At 40.4% G+C, this 26,709-nt stretch overlaps 1 protein-coding gene across 3 annotated transcripts in view; it reads right to left on the reverse strand.

Annotated features, from left to right (window-relative positions):
• The window catches only part of NFKB1 (nuclear factor kappa B subunit 1), a 61,306-nt gene that overhangs the window by 20,162 nt on the left and 14,435 nt on the right, over positions 1-26,709 (reverse strand). For 2 of the 3 annotated variants that reach the window (XM_065691087.1, XM_065691078.1), the window contains exons 4-11: positions 19,003-19,043; positions 16,294-16,392; positions 9,614-9,762; positions 7,956-8,119; positions 5,672-5,830; positions 3,633-3,737; positions 1,675-1,766; positions 955-1,093 (exon numbers count right to left, since the gene is read on the reverse strand). In XM_065691087.1, coding sequence (XP_065547159.1) covers positions 955-1,093; positions 1,675-1,766; positions 3,633-3,737; positions 5,672-5,830; positions 7,956-8,119; positions 9,614-9,762; positions 16,294-16,392; positions 19,003-19,043 — 948 coding nt within the window. The remainder of the gene's footprint in view (positions 1-954; positions 1,094-1,674; positions 1,767-3,632; positions 3,738-5,671; positions 5,831-7,955; positions 8,120-9,613; positions 9,763-16,293; positions 16,393-19,002; positions 19,044-26,709) is intronic. The other variant, XM_065691097.1, reaches the window with a different exon arrangement.

The raw sequence follows: 26,709 nt of genomic DNA on the forward strand, positions 1-26,709 counted from the left end.
CACAGATTTACTGCCTACCAGTCTAACAAAAAGCCTACAGACCCATTACAGAGCTACCATGGTTCACACTGCACCAAACAAGGAGACAAATACCCTATTTTCTAAAAATAACAACTACGAAAAAATTCCCCCATTCCAAGAAGTTCCATCTTATTAAAGACATTCCTAGGCATCCTGCAGTTCTTTCTCCAACATGTATTTATACTGGAATATGTATTTCCTGGTCTAGTGGGCAGGTCCCTGAGGACTGGAAATTGGCCAGCGTGATGCCTCTACTAAAAAGGCAGGAAGGAAGACCCCAGAAACTACAAGCCTGTCAGCCTGACCTCAGTGCTGGGAAAGATCACGGAGCAGATGATCCTAAGTAGCCAGCAGGGCCAGGGCAGCGATCATCCCCCTGTACTTGGCACTGGTGAAGCTGCATCTCAAATACCGTGTTCAGTTCTGGGCCCCTCACTACAAGAAAGACATTGAGTTGTTGGAGTGGGTCCAGAAAAGAGCAGCAAAGCTGGTGAAGGGTCTGGAGCACAAGTTTGATGACGAACAGCTGAGGGAACTGGGGGTGTTTAAGTCTGGAGAAGGCTCAGGGGAGACTTTATCACCCTACAACTACCTGAAAGTTGTCGTGATGTAGTGAAGTGGGGGTTGGTTTCTTCTCCCAGGTAACAAGTGATAGGACAAGAGGTAACTGCCTCAAGCTGCACCAGGGTAGGTTCAGATTTCATATTAGGAAAAATTTCTCCACTGAAAGGGTGGCCAGGCATTGGAACAGGCTGCCCAGGGGAGCAGTGGAATCAATGTCCCTGGAAGTGTTCAAAAAAAATGTACAGATGAGGCCCTTAGTGACATGGTTTAATGGTGTCTTGGCAGTCCCGGGGTAATGGTTGGATTTGAGGATCTTAAAGGTCTTTTCCAACCTAGCTGATTCTATATAAAAGAGGTTTAATGAATTACCTTTGATTTCTGGATAGTAGAGAAAAGGCTTTGGTTCGCTTGTTTCTAGATCAGATTTCCGACGCAGTTGTACAAATACAGATGCTGGTTTTGTGATATTGACATCTCGATACTTGGGTGTTTTGAACACAATAGCAAACTGTGAAGAAAACAACGATAAGCACATCTATCATGGAGCACAGGTTTTGACAACTTTGCTTTTACATTTGGGTTGCTTATTAAGAGTTGATTCATGGATTGCGAGGCAAAAGCTCTTAGCAAAAAGCTGCAACAACAAACTTCCATTTTAGTTTTCAATTACACTTTTGAGTTCCAAGTCCTAAAGCTTTTGGGAAAGGCAGGACTGCCACAGAAAGTGTCACAACGTCATGACGTTAGCACTGCTGCTTGTTTGTCCCCGCATCATTTAGCATCAATTCTGTGGCTTTCTCAGTTCACAGGACCTCTGAGAACCTTTTATGTATCTTATCTCAATTTATCCTGGTGCATGTCAAAGCAATGGGCCTATCTCTCAATTTCCTCACACTTCATTCCTCACCTGCTTAATAACTTTATGTATGTCTTTAAAGAACAGTTAAAATTTTGTTATTATTAGGAAGTAACCAACAAAAGAAGAGGTTAGTACAGGATACGGATGCCTTCACTTCATTTACTAATTATAATATAATCCTATGTTACAGAGATAAGAAAATCCACAACAAATTACACGCTGTTACTTACCTGTCTATGTACATCTGTAGGAGAAAAGTCTCCAAAGCCTTCCCACATACCACCATTCTCATCCTCCTCATAGAAACGTATTTGAATATCATCTGCGAAGAGTGAAAGAAACACTCGTTGGGATGTCTGTGCATTTGTTTAACCTTCAGCTAAGTTTATTTCAGATAAAAATCAACATGGTTATGTTTTGGCTGGATGACAATATTACATAATACATGAATTACCACTTTTATGCATTTTATGAAAAGATCATAATTAATGCATTTTTATATGCTTTTTAGATCAGCCTAATTCTAATGGCTTCAGTAAAGTTCTTATTTACTGAGCAGTAAAAGGAGAACTAGGCTCAATACCTCTTCCTATGCTGGGGCTATAAGCCATTCCAGAGGAGATTTTTTTGGAACAAACATGTCGGGAGGGGAGAACTTGAAGGGTGAAATGTAGAAACCACCCTCTCTCCTCCAACAGTTTCAGTTCAAAAAACACTGTAGCAAAACCTGAAGTGCCACAGTTTAAGTTCCGCTTGCTGCTGGCAGAGTGCCACTCTGGGGCTGCGGCTCAGAGAGGCAGCACGGGTGTGAGCGGGCGGCATGTCAGCAGTGATCCCTCACCCCCCAAACACAGCATGGGACAGAAACTGTGATTTGGCTTCTGCTCCTCTAAACAAGTTTTCCTTTGTTCTCTTTTATTTATTTCTATTTTTAGAAGTTTTTGGGAAGTATCACATTAGCATATTCCTTCCCAGCACTCCTGGTGAGAAAAACCCAGAAAAAGCCCATTTTCTCTTAGGGTGACTGAGGCGGGACAGCCTTTTGGAGCAAACAGACTGCTTCCTCTGGTCCATCACCTGCTAGTCTCAAGACTGTGAACCACCATGTCTAGTCCTGCTGTCCTGCATGCTCAAGTTCCTTCAGGCAGGAGGTTTCTGAGAGCAGTGAGGTCAGGGGAAACCCTGGTCTGGCTGAGGGGAAACCCCACCTCAGGGCTTCCACTGAGTCAGACACTTATTTATTTATTTAGTGCACAAGAGTTAAGTTTCATCTCAGCCCTTCTGACGCCTGAGGGTATACATGCTGCTGAAGTAAAACAGCACTTTCAAAGCTCCTAAAAGCCCCCAGGAGCCCTCTCTCCTTCCTAAGTGGTAGAAGAACGTCTGCAAGAAGAGAGGTGGAAAAGGACAGTGTGATTTTAACAACATGTACAGGGACCTATGCCAAATAGGCAAGAACAGTGCTCCTGCTCCACCATGCAATCTGCACCAGGGTGTCCAGGTACTGCCTACAGCTGAAATCCAAAGGATTTCCCTCACTCCCATTTTTTTTTTCTTTTTAGTTCAGCCCCAATGCTACAACCAACCACATGAACCATTACCTTCCTATCCAAAACCAAAGCATTCGAATCCACACCAGCCCAATCCTGACACATTTATAGCCGTGAGCAGAGATTACTAAAATAAGTCTGTAAAATAATCTGTTTACACTGAGTATTCTGCACCATTAGCATATACATAAACCCAAAGTTACCAGCAGCAGTGCTGATCACATTCAGTTCCCATCAGTGGTTAATAGAGAATGCTCATTCTCACTCTTTTTCATCAGGAACTTAATCATAAATCAGAAACTTTAACATAATTCAGGGCAGGCATTAAGTTAATGGAGTCAAGTATCCTTCAGGATCCATCACCCAAAAAAACCCCAAAACATGGCCAAGGGCAGAAATCTGAGAAGAACAAAGATGATCCCATGGTCTCTGTGGAGGCAACACAAGCTGTATTTGCTTTGCAACAGATTGTTCTGATTTATTGACTTTCTGGACTGCTGGCCTGACTTCCAGAAAGGCTGAGTGCTTACAATTCCTGCTGCCCTATCAGGGCAGGACAATACTAAGGCAGCACAGCCGGTTGCACGTGTCATCCAGATGAACACCCTGGTGTGCCTTACAATACTCGGGAGTCTTACCTTTCTGAACCTTGTCACAGAGAAGGTAAATCTCTTCCCCTCCAGTTACGCACCCTGCTGTTCTGTCCATTCTGACGATTTTCAAGTTGGAGGCATTGGGAGCTTCTATTGAAAAGAAAGATTAAAAGAAAATGCTTACATTCATAATGGCTTTAGATTAAAAAAAAAACCAAAAACCACCCCCGCAAAAAACCAAACACCCCCCCCGCCAATGCAATAGAAAGACAAGTCTCCAATACAACCTGTGTGAATTTGCCTATGTTCGTTAAACATAGATAAATCAATAGTTTTTCATCTGAAAGGCAAAATCTTTTATCCTCTAAGCTTTAACTGAGCTGTGAACTATAAACAGCCCTGGCCATTCCAGCACAATTACTAGTGGAATTACTGCACTACTGAAGTAGCACAGCAGTGAACTGCATTCAGCACTCTGCACCAGCACTAACTTTACGAGGTCATTACAAGAGAACATATGGGGCGTTTTCCCGTTTTCCCGACAGTGTGACTCTCACTATTTCACTGCAATATGCAATTCTTTGCTTTACACAGTGGTAAAAAAGCCCACCTCCACAGATCTTAGTGGAGGCATCAGTGCATACCTATTGGTCTTCAAGACAGAACTATCATCTGGTAAGTAAAAGCAGCTGTCAGACAGTTATGCTACCAAAAGTTGCATCTGCTCTGTGGAAGAGGCTTGAATGGTGCCAATGAAGAGTGTTAGAAAAAACCCCAGAAACCAAGAACTGGAATTAATAAATATTAATTCAGAATTAATGAGCAAGAGTTTACCTTGGGGGTTCAGAAACTAGTAACTGACATCTCTGAAGCAACTTAACACGGCAGAAACATGCATACAAAATTTCCCCTCTATTCGTATGCATAGTTTGAGTAAAAATTTTGATGGTCAGGTTCAGGATAACTTCAACTGTTTTTGTATGTATGGCTTGATACATGCTCTACCTTTGTTGATGCCTTGTCCTCCTGTGCCTCTTTGCTTTACAAATACTTTCTATCATTATGCAGGTGTGAGAGTAATGAAAACCAATGGAATTTGTAATTGTTTCTAATGAAATATCAAGATTCCTTAAGACACTGCTTGGTAAATCACCTCAGCTTCCAGATGAAAAGACTGTGTTTTCTCATCCAGAAAATGCACGTCATGTGCGGTATAAGAACAGCAGACATTACTTTTTCTCTCAGTGAATGTACGCAAAATGGCTGCGCTACATCATTACACTCCTCAGTGAGTAGCAAAGCTGACTATATTTGAACAATTGCATTTAATACCTTTTCATCTAGACTTCGTCCTTAAAAAATGATGATATAAGCATGACTGTTGAGCAAAGTAAAAAAAGGTACTTTTTCTGAGTCATTACAGAATGACTATCAGGAACATGGTAATCCACAGCTAGAGGGAGGAAGACTCAGGCAGCAGAATGGGTTCAGGTAAAATGAGTAAGTAGAATTGAAAAGCACAAAGGAAAACATGAAGTTAAAAGATTCACTTAGAAAAAAGAGATGGATGTAACAGAAGTACAAAAAAAACATAAATAAAGGTCTAAAGGACTGCGAGCTCTGGTTGTGCTAAGTCTCACAAAGCAAGGACGAGGAGCTCACCAGCAAAGCTAAAAAGCGTCAGACTTTTAACAACGACCGAAGCAAAGTAATGTTTTCCTCACATCTTGCATGACAAGGCTTTGTCATAGAAAACAACTGAAAACCCTCCAAAATTCAAGCACTTCTTATGAATGTAACAAGAATTTACAAAATCCTCATACTAAAAGTGTCAGGATTAAACATGCTAACAGCAAAATATCATCTTCCTTTACAGCTTACATCACCATCTATTAAACACCAGAATGATAGCATGTATTTGGGTAGACATGGGGCCAATTACGCACGGGCTACTTGTTATTGATCACGTAACGGGCAAGCAGCAGGGCCAGATGTATCTACCTACAGCATTATCTACAGATCATTTTTGTATGTACTAAAGCTCCCCCCTTATTGAAAAAGTAATTAAAGTCAAATATACTTACTGCTGTCATATATTGCATCTGATATAACAGGATCAAGTTTCCGTGTGAAACTACCATTACTGTCAGGAAGGAAGGCTGTAAACATCAGACGCACCACACTGAGATCCATTTCTTTAGTCTGCTGTACTGCTGCCTGACGAATAATTTCTCTTTCTCGTTCTGGAACCAATAAGCAGACAGACGAATCAACACAAGGGGTAGACGCATAAGAAATCAAAGAAAACATTTTCCAACCATTACTATCAAAAGCCACCAGTAGTCAGGAAATGTTTTCCTTTTAATTTAGTATCACAGGATCATAGAGTGGTAATAGGTTGGAAGGGACCTTAAAGATCACGTAGCTCCAACCCCCTGCCACAGGCAGAGACACCACACACTAAACCAGGTTGCTCAAAGCCCTGTTCAACCTGGCCTTGAACATTGCTAGGGATGGGGCAGCCACAGCTTCTCCGGGCAACCTGTGCCAGGGCCTCACCATCCTCACAAGAAATAATTTCTTCTAATGTCTAACGTAAATCTCCCCTCCTTCAGTCTGAAATCATTCCTCCTTGTTCTATCACAACATGCTCTTGTAAAAAGTCCTCCAGATTTCTCGTAATTCCCCTTTAGGTACTGGAATGCTGCTATAAAGCCTCTCTGGAGCCTTCCCTTCTTCAAGCCCAACTCTCTCAGCCTGTCTTCATAGGAGAGGTGCTCCTTCTTGACCATTTTTGTGGCCTCTGCTCTCACTCCAACAGCTTCACGTCCTTATGTTGGGAGCTCCAGAGCTGAACTCAACGCTCCAGGTGGAGTATCACAAACGCGGAGCAGGATCCTTTGACCTGCTGGTCATGCTCCTTTTGATGCAGCCCAACATGCAGTTGGCTTTCTGGGCTACAAGCGCACACTGCTGGCTTATATTGAGCTTCTCACCAACCATCATCCCAAGTCCTCCTCATCAGGGCTGCTCTCAACCCATTCTCTGCCCAGCCTGTATTTGTGCCTGGGATTGCCCTGACCCAGGTGCAGGACCGTGCACTTGGCTTTGTTGAACTTCATGAGGTTCACGTGGGCCCACCTCTCAAGCGTGTCAAGGTCCCTCTGGATGGCATCCCTTCCCTCCAGTGTGTTGACCGCACCCCACAGCTTAGTGTCCACATCAAACTTGCTGAGGGTGCACTCAATTCCACTGTCCATGCCTCTGATAAAGATGTTGAACAGTGCCAGACTTCTGAAGAACACCACTTGTCACTGGTCTTCACTTGGACATTAAACCATTGACCACAACTCTGAGTGAGACCATCCACCCAATTCCTTATCCATGGACTGGTCCATCCGTCAAACCCATGCTTCTCCAGTTTTGAGTCAAGGATGCTGTCAAAAGCTCCATACAAGTCCAGGTAGGTGATGTCAGTCTCTCTTCCCTTATCCACCACCGCCATACCCCATCGTAGGCGGCCACCAAATTTGTCATGCACAACTTGCCCTCAGTGAAGCCATGTTGGCTGTTGCCAATCACCTCCTTATGTTCCATGTGCTTCAGTGTAGTTTCTAGGGGGATCTGCTCCATGATCTTACCCTGCACCGAGGTGAGACTGACCCGCCTGTAGTTCCCTGGGTCTTTGCTTTTTCCCTTTTTAAAAACAAGGGTTGTATTTCCCCTTTTCCAGTCAGTGGGAGCTTCACCAGACTGCCAAGAGTTCTCAAATATGATGGATGGTGGCTTGGCAACTTCACCCACCAGCTCCCTCAGGACCTGCAGATGCATCTCATCTGATCCCATGGAGTTCTGTGCCATCAGGTTCCTTAGATGGTCTCAAAACTCATCTTCTACAGCAGAAAGTTCTCAGTTCTCCCAGTCCCTGCCTCCGCCCTCTGCAACTTTGGCAGTGTGGCTGGAGCTCATTTTGCAGGATATGGGTGAAATGCAGCCGAATGAAAGAGTATTCTCAAAAGAAGGTCCCTAAGTTACTTAAGGACAGCATGTCTTGCAGCAATAATGCAAAATGGCTGTTTATCATCTCATTAAACAGGATAAGACCAAGGAAATATGGGTGCAGAGATGGGTACAGGCAGCTATGGAAGGAAGTTGCTCTATCTCATGTGTGTGTTGACAGCAATAAGTCCTTCATTCAGACTCTTTAAAACACAGCAACAACACACCACCTCTTAAAGTACACAGCCATAGGCTGTCTTCCTATCAAAGGCCTTTCTCTAAGAATCTTTGTTTTCAGAAGCTAAACCTTTTTTTTACTAAAAAACCTATTAAAAGACCTATTAAAACCAGGCCATCGGCTCTACATACCAGTTAGCTGTCTGTCTCCACATCCTTCTGCCTGCAGATAGCCAAGTTCAGGATGCACCAGGAGTCCTGGGTTGTATCCTTTCTTGCAAGCATCTATCATGCGTGTTTCCAGAGTTTCAAACACTTTCTTCTTTGTGACATGAAGTATTCCAAGATTTGCAAACCTGCCAAGTTTTGACCAAGGGAAACATTTTATTAATTCTTTATGCCAAACCTGCCGCAGGCACTCTCTCTCTTACCAGAGGCAGCTATACAACTGAAGTCAATGGGCAGACTCTGTAGGCTTACTTAAGCACTGTTAATTCTTGAGGGCAAATCTTTCAGTAAGAAAAATACAAGCTTACAAAACACATAAAATGTGCACTGTTATATGGCAGCGACCGTATGGGTGCTTGGGTTTTTCCCATGGCATAAGCAGGAAGTATTAGGTTTCAGACTTACACTGTGGAAGCAACTTAAAAAGGTTTGAAAATCTGGCTGTCACACTTTGCTCTGTCTTGGCAATGACATTAATATTTCATTCTATATGTCTGTTACACAGAACAATTGCTTAGAATAAGCTCCATCTGTTCAAAATGATTTGAAGACCAAGCTAAAAAGCTAAAAACAGTGCAAAGTTTTCCAAAGGAAATGCTGGACATTCAGCAAGGCACTTCAGGTACCTATTTGAATGAAAACTTCCATAATAACAAAATGTGCTTTTGTAAAAATCTCCTGGCATGTTTAAAAATCAATTAGATCTGGAAGTATGAAAACAAAACAATAACTCAGTTTTCACGTGGGTCAATTGAGGATAGGAGAGCTGTTTCTAAACATCTGATGAAAAACAAGACAGGTTAGGAAATGAGCCAAACTTTTCAAGATGAAAAGGAGCATTTCAAATAAAGCTATTTAAATTGTTGTGCTTGGTAAAGTCAGTGCACTGGGCTTGGACATCAAAAGTTGCAGTTTAAAAGAATCTCTCTCTCTCCCAACCTTCTCAGGTTTTTAAACTTCATCTTCTTCACCAACAAAGACATTCTTGAGATCACAGAATTAAAACTCACAGCCAGTATGAAACCTGATCTAAGCCTGAAAACGTAGACAGAAGCCTCGGCTTCATTTACTGATATAAACAATTATTCTTTTAAATTAAAGAACAGAACTACTACAATTTCACTACAATCTTACTGCTTTAAACTTAAAAAGTTTGACTCATTTAGTATTTTCATGTTTATACATGTCTTGCATTAATTTAAATTTTACTAACCCCATTTTCCTAATGCTTTTCACTATATTCCTATTAGCAGATTTCAGCAAAAGCAAAATATGAATCAAAACTGTAACAGAAGCAATTTCGGTCTCTTTGATCAAAACAACTTACATTTTAAAGACCAGGCTTAGGATACAAACTTGGACTGCACACCAAGAGATTGAAATTCTACAAATTCTGAAGTGAAAATTATTTGCTTACATCTATTTAGCTTGCTTAGGGCAAATTCTGCAGAGGTAAACAGACACCCCATTTATTTTTCTATTTAAGATAAAAACAAAACACAGATCAGAGCATGAACACCAGTTAGCTGCCTCTTAACAGTATTTTTGTATTGCTTCTTACAGTGCTTATACTTGATTCTCCTTCCTTTAGCCCAGCTTTACAAATGAGTTGACAGACTTACCCTACAACCATATCTTTAGGTCCTGCATTAACAGTGCATACTCCATCTTCACAAAATTTACCCACCAAGCTGTGAGCGTGTAAGTGGACGTATTTCCCATTAGTAACTAACTGGACGATCACTTTTGCGGGCCCAACGTAATTGCAAATCTGTAAATAAATACATAAAAAAGTGGGATTGTTTGGGGCTTTTTTAATGTAACAAGCAATGATTCCAGCTGAGTGTCTTCTGTCAGCAAAGCAAAACTGAACTTACATAGAAGTGTGTATGCATTTCCTCATAAAATACAAACCACCTGTACCAGTTCATCACAAAGAAAAGCCAACAATTAGGCTTGACATATAAAATGGCAGGAGAAATGAGCAAAAAAGCTAAGAAATAAAACAAAGCTAAAGGAAAGCAACCTTCTATTTCCCAGATCATGAACCTTGGGTTTTACACTCTGGCCAGCAACTCCACATTGCTCTCCTTAAATTTCAGTTAGGACATTGAATTCACAATTAGTATTGTTACACATAAGAAGCATACAGAAAATGTACATATTTAAAAAAAAAAAACCTGCCCAATTTGAAAACACTTAGAAGTATTTTTAAATATTATGATTCTTTTAAAAATTTTGGTCCAATTACAGTGACTTTTCAGGTAATGGTTTTAAAGTGAATTAATTCCATATTTGTAGGTATTTTGTTAGTTTAATATGCTACATCAACCCATTTTCCCTTATTTCTAATCACCATACACTTTTGAATGGCTTTTATAATTGTTATGTCAAGTAAAGCCCCAAAACAAACCTGAAATTACCAATGACACACTGTATTGGTAAATTATTTGCTTTACATGCATTATTTAGAACTTTATTTTTTTTCCTCACAACTAATATTTTTTAAGTCACTTATTGGTTACGTATCACTTTCAAATTATGATGAATATAAAACTACCCCACTTTTAAAAAAGCAAACATTACCTTCCCTTCCAATTCACTTAATTAACTCTTTTATCCATGTTGGGTTTTTTCCCTCCTCCTCTAATTTTTCTTTTAATTTCCCTTGGGCAAAGTTCTTTGTATTACAGAAGCTAACAGATCTAATCAACCAAGGTATTAAAGGATCATGATAAACATTAAAGCGATGAATCTGTGATGAACTGAATACCCAAGGTTATATTGTTGATAAAATGCTGATAACCAGGGATTGCCATGATTTTACCACATTACTAAGTCCTGCTAGCTTCCTTCACTCCAGTTAACCCCTCTCTTGAACCCATTCCATCACAGCTGAAGCACTCCGCATACGTACAACACGTGCCCTCCCATCTTCCTATTCACTGCTAAAAGCAAAAACAAAAATCCCAACTATGAGAAAGCTGTTCCAGAAGGAACAGGTGTGCAGAAGTCCTCTCATTACTCACTGCCTGCTAGTTAACTGTAATACTGGAATAACTTGCATTTTGCACATGCTGGTTTCTAAAATAGAAAACATGGGGCACTCATGCTTCCCTCCTGCTTCCAAATTGTAATCCTTCCTGGACTGAAACAACAGAATGATGCAAAATAATCACTGCTTCACCATTTCCACCATTTACCAGCAGCGACATAAAGCAGGGATCCCTATGTAACTTTCACAAATTCATCTGAAAATAAAAACAAAGGTGTTTGGTGCTACATGTCACCACCACTACTACAATTAACTTTTCAAGAGGGAGGCTTTAAAAAATTCATTTCAATTTAATTTCGCACTAAACAAGCCTTTCCCTGCTATAAAGTTCCCAGCATGTCTATAGTGTTATATTCATTATGAGTAACAAGCATGTTCTAGTATCACATCAGAAAAGTTCAAGACAATCCCGCATCAGCTGTAGAAACCACAGTGAAACCATAGGTAGGACTACAGCACGTCAAGGACTTTCCAGCCTCTGAAGGCAGAACATATAACTGCAGTGGTAACCAGATTGTAATCTGCCCTGTTACTCAGCTCAGCATGATCTTTGTAGTCTCTCTCAGGGAAAGAACAAAAGAGTTCTTAAAACGTAATACCTTATGTAGGTCACAAGGCAATAAGGGACTGTTTTTGTCATCCAGTCTGATGTCCTACACAGCAAAGGCTACAGAATGTTCCTGAACAATTTCCTACCTGTATTTCTTACAGACAGACCTTCCCACTTGACTTTGAGACATCCAGGTTATCTCAGTGGCCAGCAAAATAGCCTCAGTGGTTAAATATCCTTATGTACCATAAATTAAGTCTGAAATAATTTTTCAGTATATTTGAATCATCCAATACCACAATTTCAGAATAACTTACAATTTATTCTGGCACTAAGATACATAAATAACCATCACCTTTTATGTAAGAATTTAAAAACCACTGTCAAAGACATTAAAAGGTAGATGGCATATAACAATGCTGAATATCTACAGAAATCAATATAGAGGTAGGGCTATGGTGATGACGCAAAAACGTGTTCTCAGCATGAGAGGGAGATAGCATGAGGGTGCTGTACTGCTCAAAATCAGAGCGGTGATGTTGGAAAAAAATAGCTACCGAACTTCAAATTACACATAGGGGAGAAAAAGAAAACAGGGAGTTCCTGGGAAGAGCGTAGCTGTAATACTTGATTACATCCTGTACTAAAGCAGCATTCAATTGATCTAATCTGATAAAGTTAAAATGCTGCAGGCTCACATTTATCTGCTTTTTCTGTCTGAGAGAGATTTTTCTGAGAGATTAAAAGGACCCCGTGAACTTGAAACTGAGTCAATTTCAAAAGACAAGTTGAAAGTTTGTTCAGTTATTTCACATCCTTCTGCAATCCAGACCCCAGACCATTTTTTATAGTTTCTGAAGCTTTACAAAAACTTACAAGAACATTTTCCTACTTCAATGATGTTTTTTCCAGTTGCTCTTACAAGCAAGAAGTGAAACCAACTGGTCAATGACAGAAAGCAAATGATGGAAAAGACCACGTCAAACCTACAAAGCCAGCAACTACAAGAATACCTACTTCTCTTCCAGTCACTTTGTTATAGTGACTATATCCCCAATCCTGCCTAACCTTCAGAGTGTGACTAGTGCTGCCCTCAATACACACTTACAATAAGTGTTTCACAGACAAGGCATCACTCACTCTTTATAAACAGTATGTTTTCACAGAGCAGCATCAATTTTTTTTCAGTTGCTGGTTTAAGATAATATTTCAGACATGGTACAAATCGTTTTGGCAACTGAATGCTTACTTAGAGGTCTAAGAATAAGCAACGTAACTTAAACCAACGGGAGCTGAAGATCTTCCGATCCTCTGAACCTGAGGTCACCCTCATGCCAAAAAAATAAGAGTTAGGTGCTCTGCTTGAGGATCCCAGCTACAAGGACTCAGTGATCCATATTCAGCCAAATTAACTATAACAGTAAAAAGCACAAATCTAACTGAATTTAACTTTGGTTGAATTTGGTTCAGTGCAGGTGATAACAAAAAGTCTGCTCGTTCTTGTCTAGTGTTTATTCCCTTAATTCAGCTGTTAAATGAATTTTTAACTTGTAATCAGTGATCTATTACTCTACAATTTAATTCCTGCGGGGGCAAAAAAGCAAATATGCTGCTCCTTTCTTCATCAAGAAGGCTCAAAGTTAACTTGACTAATTTTTCATAAATTCCCCTTCTGAACTTGAAGTATGTGCTGAAATCCCCAATTTTCAATGAGAATGCTTATCTCCAAATTGAGGTATAATTTAGGGTAGCCCCAGGATATGACTGGATGGGCAGTTCTCCTGTTCGGGTACCTAGGTTCAGTGCTCCCTAAACTGGTATGCAGCTTTGACCCACAAACTGAACTGCATAATGTCCAAACTCCTCGGCAGAGAGATGGTGATCATCAGCTCAGGCACAACTGTGTGCAACTGCTTACTTGAGTCTCTGGGCTAGAGCTGATTTGCATCCTGCTCACAGAGAATAGGCAACTTGAGTTCGCAGCCACCCACAGAGATTTGCCCCCAAGGAGGTGAAAATTCAGGACATATCCTTCACATCACTATTTTGAGCAAATTCTTTTCACATCCAAAACTGGATCAAGTACTTCAGTACAAAACATGAGTTTGCCTACACTAACATCAGTATGTAAGATCATGACACACATGGTAAACATATAAGAAGGCCAGTGGACATTTTCTGTGTGAGTTTTCTCACAGTTCTTCACATACATAAACCCAAGCAAACTATGAATAAAATTTTAGACAGTTAAGTAAGCTGGTGATAATACTGGACAACAGAGTTTTATTCTTTCTTCTTAAACTATTGATTGTTCCCCTTGACAAAGAGTTAACGATGAATAAGAAGCTCAGAAGCTTTGATTTCACCTACTATAGATGCAGATTTGCCTTTGGCATTGTAGAACTGCTGCATTAACACCTGACCTATACCATCTCATAATACACTATACAGGAGGTGGTTAAATATGTAATTAACTACCAAAACATCTTGCTTAGAGACACAGGAAAGTCTTCAGCATTCCAGCCCAGAAATGAAAGACATCTTTATGTGTTCCAGCTCAGCTACACTTTAAGGACGCTTTTATGTGCGCTAAAGATGTCTATTTTCAGGACATCCCACGGCAGCTACTGGTAAATTACATCAGCTTTCTGTGCAGAGTTGGCCAAGCAGAAGAGATGCTAATGGTAGCTGCACTGACTACACCATGGGCAAGGCGTAAAGATCTATCACAAAAATCTCCTTTTCACGGTACAACCAAAGTTTATGTTACTGTCCTTTCACAGCACTGTCATCAACTAATGGAGGTTTTATGGTGAAATCCTTAGTACAACAGTTAAAAAAACCCCAAATCAAATCGAAAAACCCTAATACAACATAAAATGGCAATCTTCAATTGTGCTCACCTCAGTCATGACAAGGTGAGCACCTTTGACAAAACACAGAAGAGACTTACAGGAAAAGGTGTGAAACACTTCTGTCTTTACTGGCACCACTTAAATCAAGAACAGGCACTAACAAGCAATGGCCTTGAGGAATTTACTTGTTGTGTTCCTTTGCCAGCCTCTCCCAGCAGGTGTTGCCATGTGGGGATTTGTACTAGAAAAAAGCCAGATGCATACAGTAGGACAAGAGGGAGGGAGGGAAAGGGGGACACATGTGTATGTGTGCGTGTGTGTAAGCTTTAGATGAAATTAAAATCTGATTATCAATGAAAACAGAAGGTTTGATGGAAAGCCAAATAACACTTTGCTTTCTAGTTTACTCACAGAGAAATTCCATTTCCTGTATAACTCCTCACTGCATATCTCCTTGTCATGCTATTGTGTGACCCACCACACTTCTGTAAAGTACCATTTGTATTATCAATGCAGACTGGATTGGAATCCAAAGATGTGGCTCAATTGAAATAAATTATATCTGAAGACACCAATGAAATTAAATTCATTGGTTCACCATTACCGTCACAACTGGATAGGGGAAAGGCAAGCAGATCCTTTGCCTGGGCTAGTAATTTTTCATCGGGGTTTTGAAAGGCTATATAAAATTAGCTTTCCCAGCCTCTTCTCAATTCGCAAGATTAACACCTTAGGCTATCTCAGGCAATGCTGATTATTTTCCATTGAGTCATGCCCATACTGATTCATTATGGAGATGCAACTGTTCCAAACTCCAGCCTTTCTCAAGAACTGTGTAAAACTGTTTAAGAACTACACATGTACTGCTGAGAAAGCTGAGGAGTGGCACAGATCAAGACAGAGGATGACTGCTTGCCACTCTTCCCTCCCTTTCTCTCCCCATAAAGGAGAGAGTAAGAGATAACGCCACAATTTAAATACATTAAGAGATAACACCAGAATTAAAATACATTAACCCTAATCCTCATGAAACAATCTCTAGTGCAATAGTTCAAAGAGGTAACACAAGACTAAGACTTCCATTAAGTTAAAAAAATACTGAAAGGAGACAGTGTATCTTTTTCCCCACTTCCATGGAAAAAGAATTTGCCGCAAGAACCGTAGGTAAAGACAGCTTGTCTCTAATCCTAGAATGATTAATCACCACTGTTATAATCTTCATATTGTACTAGCACAGACTGTTTCTTTGATTAGTATCTTTGAATTTTTTCCAGGGGGGAAAAAAAGAAAATCCCCCAAAAATGTTCAGTGAACATCTGAACATAATGCTGCTACTGTTAAAATGAGAAGTTTTCTCTTGACTTTAAAGGAATTCAGTCCTTAAGAACTGAATGTCCTAGAGATATTGAATAAGGAGTAACATGAACAGAAAAAGAAGGAAAACTTGGTAAACAGCATCTTAGAGTGAGGTGGAATAACAGACCAGACTAATGCTAAAGCTTTACAATGTCCTAGAAGTGGAGTAATTGAGCATCTCAGGCCTTGCTTTATGCTAAACTGCATCTTAAGGATCAGCTCCATCAGCCTGCAGAAGGACAGTAAGGCGGTAAGTGCAAGAAAGCTTACTGCTCAACTGTTGGCAGATAAACACTGTGCCAAAATAATTCCAAAAATATGAAGACAACTTCCTTTTCAAAAATCAATTGCATTTTGAAAGTTGAGATTGAAAGGCAGTCAGTCTTGAGTAATATCATTCAAATTCATGTTGATATCCAGCAAGGTCCTATACACATACATACGACACATGTGTTCAGCTGCAAAATTAATGATTTATGTACTTACTTTGACCTGAGGGTATGATTTCTTGTTCTTTTCACTAGAAGCACCAGGAAGCCCACCATGTGAAGGCCCTTCACATACATATCGGAAACGAAACCCTCTCTGTGGAAATAAAGGAAAAGAAACTTGAAAGCTGTTTAGAACCGAACTAAAACAAAATAGCACACGAGTGCCCACGCCCCCACACACACACACACACAAAGCTTGCCCAAACCACCCACAAACAGAAAAGTTGTATCTGTTCATCCCTGAAATGCTGTCTGAGTGCTGGTCAACAAAGCACCATTGAACTGTGCCCTGGAGAGACTGTTCTATTCTCACTTCTATATACAGCAGCAACGTGAAATTTTTCTTCCAGTAAGTGAAGATATTTTGAAGCAGAGAGCTATTTATACTCTGAAAACAAGATAAAAATTAACAGAGAATGCAAGAGCAGATACTTTCTCCCATGATTGCCGCTAGGTAGAGAACACTGAAGCCAATAATAACCAAGGAAGTCCAAAGCATTGTAAAGAAGAGAACAAGGATGAAACAGAAATGCTTCTTCCATCTGGGAAGAGTGAGCATGTGAAAGCTGTATCTTCAAGGAGAGTCCAGAAACAGCACAAAAGCTTCAGGGGACTTTGAATGGTTGTTTTTTCATCTCAGCTACATAAATAGATGTCCGAATACACTTCAGGGAACTGCAGGATATTAGCAACCACTCTAGAGTACAGCTACCCATTTATTGCATTTTTATTTACAGGAACTAATACCCCTTTTACTTCACAGTGTAATCTAAAAGGCACAAAAGATGCAATTCTTAAGCACATCTATTTGGTTACTCTAAGTCTACTTAACTATATTATTTCCCAACTTTGAACACTTTCAAATCTACTCCCCAGTCTGTCCAATTTCCGGCAAAATCCCCATCTTATATAGGGCTCCCAAAGTTTAAGTCCAAACGGTGCCAGGTAGTGTTGTATTCTTTATCAAAAATCATTCAGCTCCATTTTTAATAGTAGACAGCTCTGGATTTAAAGTCTATATTAGATGACACAGTTCAAAAATTACTCTGTGATCATTAGCTTCCACACCTACCTCTTCAAAGTCTTTCAGTTAAAGAGCATGTTTTCCAGGCAAATGTAGAGATCTGATTTCTATTCAGGTATCACCAGACAATGTATTCGTACTTCAGCATGTATTTGCCTTCCTAGGTTGAACTGACTATATTGAAAGTGCCCAGCTACAATGAGCTTGAACTCAAGCTGTCCAAAAAGCAAAGCAACCTCTGCAGCCACTGTGCATGAGACAACTTAGTCTCTCTTCACCTCTATGTCTTCTACCCAACAGATCCGTCATCTGTGGGGCCTTCCCCAGCCTACTGCCTTTGCTATCCTAGCTATGTTTTCCACATGCAGTCTTACTCCCCACTCCAGCTGCCTCTGCTCCAAAAATGATCACAAGCACTACTCTGCTGATGGATCACTCTCATCACCCTGTTACAATGCACTGCCCAGCTTGCCACATGGGTACTCTACTATAGGAGCTGAGAAGTCATGCATGGAAACAATGGTTGCCCCTTAGGTACTGCACACTGCAGGCTGCACCATGCAAAGACACAGCCTGATTTGGGATGAAGTAAAGGAACAAGGAAGAGGGAGCATATTCTTGTGAGTTCACAGTGCACTGCTATTGCACCTGTGACCATGAAGTGTCCTTATTCCTGGAGGGATGCTCAAGCACAAAACCGATTTGGTCTGTGGATGAAATAAATGTTCTCTACTGCCTCCTGCTAGGAAGGCTGGATTGTGGCATGTTTCTGCAGAAGACCAAAGGAAGGATGGAACAGCTTTTAGTCACCCCCTTCCCCTCTCTACTGAACAGTTCCATAAGGTAGAGTTTTATTCAACTGATCAGGAGAGGCAGAAAAAAGGTCTCCATACTGTAACAGCTTTAAGGTGAATTGTAATTGCTGAGGGCACCAGCTAAAAGGGGAACGATACCCTGGTATACTTCAGGGCAACCTTCACCCAGCTATTACTTTGTACCTCAGTTGAATGAAAAATAACCTGTGCATTGGGACAACTTTTATCCTGTCAGAGGAGCACAAGTGAGTGTTTGTTAGACAATCACTTGTCACAGAAAAAAAAACACATTCAAGTATTTATCTTGGTTATTCAAAACAGCAACTGTGATGAAAGGAATCTCAAAGGACAACAGAATTTCTTTGCGATGACAAAGCACAAGTCAAAAGTTCTCGTAACTTGGGAACAGAGTGAAACGTTGCTGGTTTTTCCTTCTTGTGTTTCAAGAAACATGAAACAAATTCTGAAAATTTTCCACATTTGGTCTAATCATTTATGTTTCAGAATACAGGGGTACTGTGAGAGCCACTTCTAAGATGAAGAGTATGTACCTAAAAAGACATTTGTGTAAAACTCTCAGTTCTGGTTTGGGTCTTTGGTTTTGTTGGTTTTTGGGTTTTGGGGTTTTTTTTTTTTGTCTTATTACACTTCCAGAGAGACACAAAGATGATAACAGGACAAAACAGGAAACAGCTTAACTACAAAAGTGAGAGGAAAAACGGGTCATGGTTTAGTGCCACATTTGTTATGAGAGCTCAACCTCTTCAATACTCTCTTTTTCTCATCTTAAGTCATAATTCTATTTAAAGCTGAACATAGTGACTTAGGTACCTTACAGATTTCCAAAACGTAGTGTTCTTCTTACCTGTTTTGGCTGTTCTATGATTTGAAGATACGGTCCATCTGCTAAAAGAAAACAAAGAAAAGTCATAATAGAAATTATATTTCTATTACTGTAACACATAAATTGCGAGGGTAAAACTGATGTATTTGAATGTCTTGAGATAACATTTTGGAAAACATCTAAGCATCTTCTGTACTTAAATGTTAATAATAACTTAATCAATTGAGAGTCTGTAATTTCCAGTGCTTCCTTAAACCAGTAGAGTAAGAAGGATTAACTCAAAAAAGTTCATTTTAGCTCAGAGAGCCTTAATGGGCAACTCTGATCATTCACTTGAAACTCACAAGGGTAAAAACAGGATCCTCCCCTTGCCACTGACAAGCAGCCTGGCCTTCCTGAGCTAAGGTTAACTTTTGTGTTTAAACCCCTTGGGCTCTAAACACTATACTCACAAGCTTTTGGCCCCAGGGCTTCCTACTGAATAGGTGCTTTTTAAAGTCTAGAGACAGCCAATGGGAAGCTCTGAGGTATGGAATACTGAAGGAATTTAAGCTGTCTCAACATGCCCTAACAGTCAGAACTGCTTAAAAAAAATATCCTGGAATTGAGGATACTAAACAATTTACATTCTTTCAATAATTTCAGATTCACTTTTAAATATACAGTTTTGCTCTGCCTCTAAAAACAATGAACATAGCTTATTTGATACAAACAGACTCTATGAGGAAATCCGTGTTTGAGCATGACGCCAAATACAGTATTACGTTCTACTAAAACTCTGTGTCTTTCAAAGAAGGCTTCCTTAAACAACTCTCAGTCTTGCACCACTCTCTGAGCACTGGCAAACTTCATACCATAAACCAGTTTAAATAGCCTTCTAGCAGACCTAAATCCAACGAGAACTCAGTGCCACCAGAGTTAAGAATTCATCACTTGATCAAAGATTAGCTCCAACTCTGACTATTTAGATTTATTTACACTGAGAAGGGAAGCTCTCTAGGTGGATGGCTGTGAAATATCTCTTAAAGTGCAAGCCACTCCTGAGTCTGACAATGACAGCTCTGAAGGGTGTGATTTCTTCCCTGGCTCTTGATAAGCAGAAAAGAAGGTTTGGATTTCAATGCTAAAAATTCAGTTGATATCAAAGCAGATACCAAATGACAGCTTCATTGTGAATACCTACATAATATCTTGCCAACTATATCACTGTTGAAATTATGTATCATTATGTGCACTCTATTAAAACCATACCATGCCAACATCCAGGTGTGATCTGCCTCTGAACTGCACCATCTGTAAGTACCACACAATCCAGCTACCTCAAGTAGGTAGTACCTGGCTTCAGCAAAGAACTACATATTTGTATCAATTTCAATTTGCCAATAGGCCTATTGTTAACTGATGAATAAAAATGGCAAAGGATTCATTGATGTATACTTTGTAATATGACTACATGCATCCTTCTCAGCTCCTCAATAGAATCATAGAATAGTTAGGGTTGGAAAGGGCCTCAAGATCATCTAGTTCCAACCCCCCTGCCATAGGCAGGGACACCTCACACTAAACCATCCCACCCAAGGCTTCATCCAACCTGGCCTTGAACACTGCCAGGGATGGAGCACTCACAACCTCCCTGGGCAACCTATTCCAGTGCCTCACCACCCTAATAAAATAGACCTTTGTGTATTTAGTTAACACAGGTCTTAACTGAACAGGCTTCTCTCAACAGGAAAGTTTTGATAAATATGCTAATAGATGACATTAGTATTTTGCTGTTGAAGTTAGCTGACTCAGCAACTGAGTTAGCTTCATGCCAAAGTTATACTGCAAATGCCAGTCACAACAATTCACAAAGATTTATTTCCCAAGTCCAATGCTTTTTCTGCAAAAAAGTAAACAGTGCTAAAACTAAAACCTTGAAGACATGCAAAACAATTGCCTCAAGACCGTTACACAACCTCTTACATTAGAAAGAATGAAAAAGTTTGGACTTCAGAAACTTTAAAAGACAGAGTAATATTGAGCTTCTGTGTAGCTTTATGCTTCAGTTTTTGTTTGTAACACGGAGTCCAGATGAGATGAGTTGGGTTTAAGCATTATATCAGCACTTAAATTTAAGACCCCTGTTCACAGACCTCTAACATACCTCACGCTTTAGGCACGTAAAATTTTATTCTTGAACAATCCACAGGCCTTGTATCCTCTGAGCACTGGCAGAAATATTCACCTAAACTACAACTGTGCGGTTCAACTTTCAACCAAGCCTCCAGGGCAGGATCTAACACGTAATTGTTCTTTGGCTGTTCTCCCCTTAGGAATTCATTTTCAGGGCATATACATGGGTTAGTATTGGCACAAAATACTACTGCTTTCTCTTATGCATTAGCCAGAAAAGGAAGTTCTCTTTTATCCAACAGCTAAGGGGCTGCAGCAGTCCCCCAGGATGCAGCAAACCCAGGTTCCAACTTTTCCTCAGCATAAGGAAATGCAGACTCCTAAGACAGTGATATACACTATGTTGGCCTATTGGAAAGCTCAAGGGAAATCCTTTGTGTTGCTGAAATGTTTTCACCTTGCACAGCCCTTGTGAAAACTCAGGAAAATTGAAATCTTAGGACTGTGGTTCTTAAGGCCCCTCCGGAAAAAGCCTATAAAAAGCATATAAATATACTGATTAGAAAAAAATCTTCCATACTAACACTAGGAAAGTACAAAAAAAATGTGCAGTGCAAATGTCCAAAGGCAAATTAGATATCTGTTATCATGAATCCTTTATCATGAATCATATACCAATGTATTTAAAACAAAGTTTTGTGAGGTCTTAACCTTTGGATCTGATGACTAAACACTGCCTTTCTTACAATGACTGAATGATTATCTGGTATACCAACTGAACAGAATGCAAGACATTTAATTACATCTGAAATACTACTCAAAAATAAGCCAGCAATATTCAAGGTAACTTCCAAGTATCATCAGCATATTACTTTGACTATAAAAAGGATTTTACTTAGAATCATAGAGTCATATCATAGAACGATTAAGGCTGGAAAGGACCTTAGGATCACCTAGTTCCAACACCCCCTGCCATGGGCAGGGACACTTCACACCAGACCATGTCGCCCAAGGCTCTGTCCAACCCAGCCTTGAACACTGCCAGGGATAAAGTGTTTACAACTTCTCCAGGCAACCCATTCCAGTGCCTCACTACGCTCACAATAAAGAGCTTCTTCCTTACACCTAACCTGAACTTCCCATTTAAATTTCAACCCGTTAGTCCTTGTCCTATCACTACAGCCCCTAATGAAGAATCCTTCTCCAGTATTCCTGTAGGCCCCCTTCAGATAGTGTGAGGCTGCTATGTGGTCTCCACGCAGCTTTCTCTTCTCCAGGCTGAACAGCCCCAAATTGCTCAGCCTGTCTTCATATGGGAGGCGCTTCAACCCCCTGATCACCCTCGTGGCCCTCCTCTGGACTTGTTACAACAGCTCCATGCCCTTCTTACGTTGAGGTCACCAGAACTGTACACAAAACTCCAAGTGGGGTCTCACAAGAGCAGAGTAGAGGAGCAGGAACTTCCTTCAGCCTGCTGGTCACTTAGTGAGAGGTCTCATACACCTGCCTTCACTAAATTCTGAATACTTCCCAGAAGTACATTGGACAGACAACCTAACATTGGCTACATGTGGTTCCTTCTTTCCCTCTCTCACCCTTTCCCACAGGGAAAGGAAAAGATGTCTAGTGCTCTGCACAGGGAAGATCTTAGTATGTCACTTTTATTAGTAGGCATGCCTGGTTTAGGTAGACAGCCAGCAGAAGCCTGAAGATGTACACCTTGTCAAAGGGACCAGTAATGACAGGATTTGTGATGATCTTTTGCACCCTTGTTCTAGTCTGGAAAGTTGCTTGCTTCAAGTTCTTGTTTAATGAGCAGCTCCCTGTTAAGTGTTAAATAACCACAAGAAGGAATGCTGCTTAATGTGTGGCTTAAGTTCTACTTTTGCCCTGCAGAGAGGCTGAAGCAGCATACCGACATGGAGCTGGCTTCTACACAGAGATGACTCTTACTGTTACCAAGTTTTGACATGAGCACTCCTCTTGACTTGCCTGGCACTGCTGCAGCCAGAAGAGCTAAGAACTGCAACCAAAACATGCAGTCCTCCAGCCTGGAGGAGGATTAGTGCAGACTGCCTCATCCTGGGTATGCTTCAAGTGCTTCCTTTTCTGTCTTCTCTCCTTGGTTGCCAGAGACTGACTCGCATTCCACTGCCTCCCCTTCAGCCTGCGTCACACAGTCTGACTTCCCCACATCAACTGCTACATTTCTTCATTTTCCTTCCTGCCTGAGTCAGAGGCCCTCCTGCATCTTTACGCTCCCACCACTTAACATTCTTTCTTCCTCTTGACAGGCCTCACCCTGCACACACACTTCCCAAAGGAGCACCCATTTTACACTCCCTTTTGGTTCCTTCTTCCCATGATAGCAAAGTCAAGAAACCAGGTGTCTTGTGAGGTTAGTGGGATACCTCTTGCAGAACTGTAGGACTAGCGGGGCCCTTCATCTGACTGCTAACCTAGTACCTAAGGCCATTCGATTCCAACTGCAAGCACCTGTGGTCAAGCTCCCCCACACTTCCTGTCAGTGGGTCCCCCAGAACAGACATCTCACCCTTGTGACTGTGCACTGTTTTGCTCTGTGGACATTGATGAAAACGCTCATAGCCTCTAAATTTGGATTGTTAAATCCAGCAGCAACCCTCTTGTCTCCATATTGGCTGTGGTACCTTGCTACTAAAAGCTCAGACTAGATCTGGCATCTTATCCTTTCTGAAGGCCTACAATAACATTTGTATGTCCTCCTCTTCAGTGATTCACCTGCACAGGAACACTCTCCTGCATCTCAGCATTTCAGTGTTCAAAGAATCATGTTTAAAGCAAGCAGCTCATGAGCTGTAACCTCTCTCTTCCGTTTACTCTTCAAAATACAAGCACAGGTCTAGAGAAAACACCAGATGCAATATGCAGGTCTGCTCATGCTTCTAAGGATTAGGGCCAGTGCTATGGGACAGGGAAAATGAACAATCATCTAACTTGTGGCAGGCTTCCTTGAACCTCTAACATTACCTCTCTGAAAAAATATGAAACAAAGTTTTTTTATAAGTGCCTTCTTTTTTGCCCATGCCCTTCCTTCTCATTTCCCAACAGCATCACAGAAGGTTGGGCAGAGGCAGTTGAAGAAATACCAGAATTTCAGCAGCCTCCAGGCAACACTGTTCAACTTCTGATAGTCCTGCTTCAACTTCATAAGTTCAAAACCACAACACCTTAATGCCAACAGCTATTTAGACCAGAACCCCTACCTCCCCAAACAATTACTCAGTTCCCTAAACCACCTCTAGCTGGCACACAGATTGCTATATTACATGGTTGTAGATGGCCTTGAATAATCAGGAGGAAGTAAGAAACACCCAAATTTGTAAAACACTTTGCTCAGAGCTCTGCCCATTTCCTCTCTAATTTAAGGCATCACTTTGTCCCTCCACTCCACAGTGGACATCACACTGACACACATCTGCTTTTTTACAACCTGAATACATGCCATGGGTAACGCTCACTGCATCCCAGATGCCAACAGGACTAGTACCTGACTCTCAAAGGCAGGATACTTCCCAATGAGTCAAAGGGGTGGTTGACATCATAGCGTACTGTCTTTGCTGACAGTGACGTTTTAAACACACAGCTCAGTCCTACAGTTTGCACTGTTACTGCACTTGTTATAAATACAACTTTTTGTCACCAAAGACACAAACTACTTCTCTTTCTAGAATTAGATGTAAACATAGAACTTGAGCCATGTAACTACCTACCACAGCTTTAGAGCCAAAAGTCAAATTTTTACTTAAAACTGACACACGAGAGAGAAAAAGAAGCAAGCAAAGACCCTTGAGCACTGACAACCTCATTGAGAAAGTCTCAAAGGTCTTCTACTGTTACTGTAAATGTTAACATAATAGCAGAACATCTATCATCAGAAAGTCCCCAAATTCCCCAGCTATTTGTTGATTCAGCTACACTGGCATGATACCGCAATCTACAGTTATATATTAAACTTGTCTGCCAATGTAGTAAGTCTGACATTGTGCATTTACAAATGCGCATATTGAAAGATGTAGGTACTACACCAAATGATGAGGAACAATTAACGTCTTCAGTTCTTTCTTTTTAAATCACCCATCTGTCCTACAGAAAAATCCTTTCTGGAACACTTATTTTACCCTCTCCATATCCCAGCTGGAAGTACTTTTAGAAGGTCCCAAGAGAATTTTTAACTGGCCTTGCTGTGTAAAAAGAAATCATTAGTTGCTGCCGGGAAACAACTAAAGCATAATATGCAACTACCTTACTACCTTATAACTGAAGAACTAGTCCATAGTAATTAACACAACGTAGTCTCAAGCAGGGGAGGAAGTAAGCATTATAGTGATACTACTCAAGAAACAAAATCACTATGGCACCAACAGATTCCACTGAAATGATAACCCTTACTTAAACCTGCGGTTAACTTTTTGTTGGTGAAAACCTGAAATCCATAATCCTTTATTAAATACCATTTCGTACCTCACATAGTGCAGCTGTATACAAGAGCAGTGCCACTAAAAAATGGCCTTTTCTGAACAACTCTGCAGATTAAGAATAGAGCTAGGCTTAGCCCAGTAAGAGTTTTCTGTGACTGCAGAACTCAGTGAATTCTTGACTCCCCCACATGGTTTTAAAAACAGCTGTTTTCTAGTTTAGACAGGACAGAGATATCTGAAAATCAGCTTTATATCTCTGAATAATTTGTATGGAATGAGTCTGGCATGAGGAGTACAGAGCAAGCTTAAAAGGTACATGTAAGAGATCATTATGGGGAAATCAAAATTCCAGTAACCTTAATTGTTCCACAGAAACTCTGGGAGAACAGCAGAAAAACCCCCAACCCTTAGTATACAATGCACAAGTCCTTTAATCCTATACAGATGTATCTTACTGAACAATTTTATCTGCCTTAATAAAAACACACCACAAATGATTTCAACATTAATTTGTTGGATGCTTCTCCGTATTTCTCAAGAGCTTAGCTCATCAGAACATTTCATCTTGATACAGAATTATCTGTACCATATGTTGCTTGATCCTCTCTTACTACTATTCAGTCAAGAAAACTGAAGTATTGTTTAAAACAAGAAACACTGAAGCAATAGGTATACCTTAATTTTTCTTTTTAAATAGGCATTTGTTACTTTACCTATAAATTAAAAAGCTAATTTTTTATTTCATTTTACCCATCACACCTTCGCTGCTGTCAATGTATGTATGTCAGTGTATGAAATACTGCAAAAAAGTGATTTGCGTTTTCAACAACAACAACAAAAAGCAGCAATCTGCAATACGGAAGATAACAGCTACACCCTGATACAACAAACAGGTCAGAATCAAAAAGCTGTCATGTTAAAAGACATTAATAGCTATACTGTAGGTCTATTATTGGAGATATATATATTGAGAAAAACCTCACATATTTAAATAATTTTTTATTTCCTTCCTCCTTTCATATCAGTTATTCTAATAAAACTATGCAGGAAAAAAAGAGTTTTCTACATTTAATACTATAAAGAAATTTAATAACCAAAACCAGATCAAGGCTGATCAAGCTACTGGCTGAGATATAACACACTTCTATTTGAT

Source organism: Lathamus discolor, chromosome 1 (assembly GCF_037157495.1).
Source record: "Lathamus discolor isolate bLatDis1 chromosome 1, bLatDis1.hap1, whole genome shotgun sequence".
NCBI classification, from domain to species: Eukaryota; Metazoa; Chordata; class Aves; order Psittaciformes; family Psittacidae; genus Lathamus; species Lathamus discolor.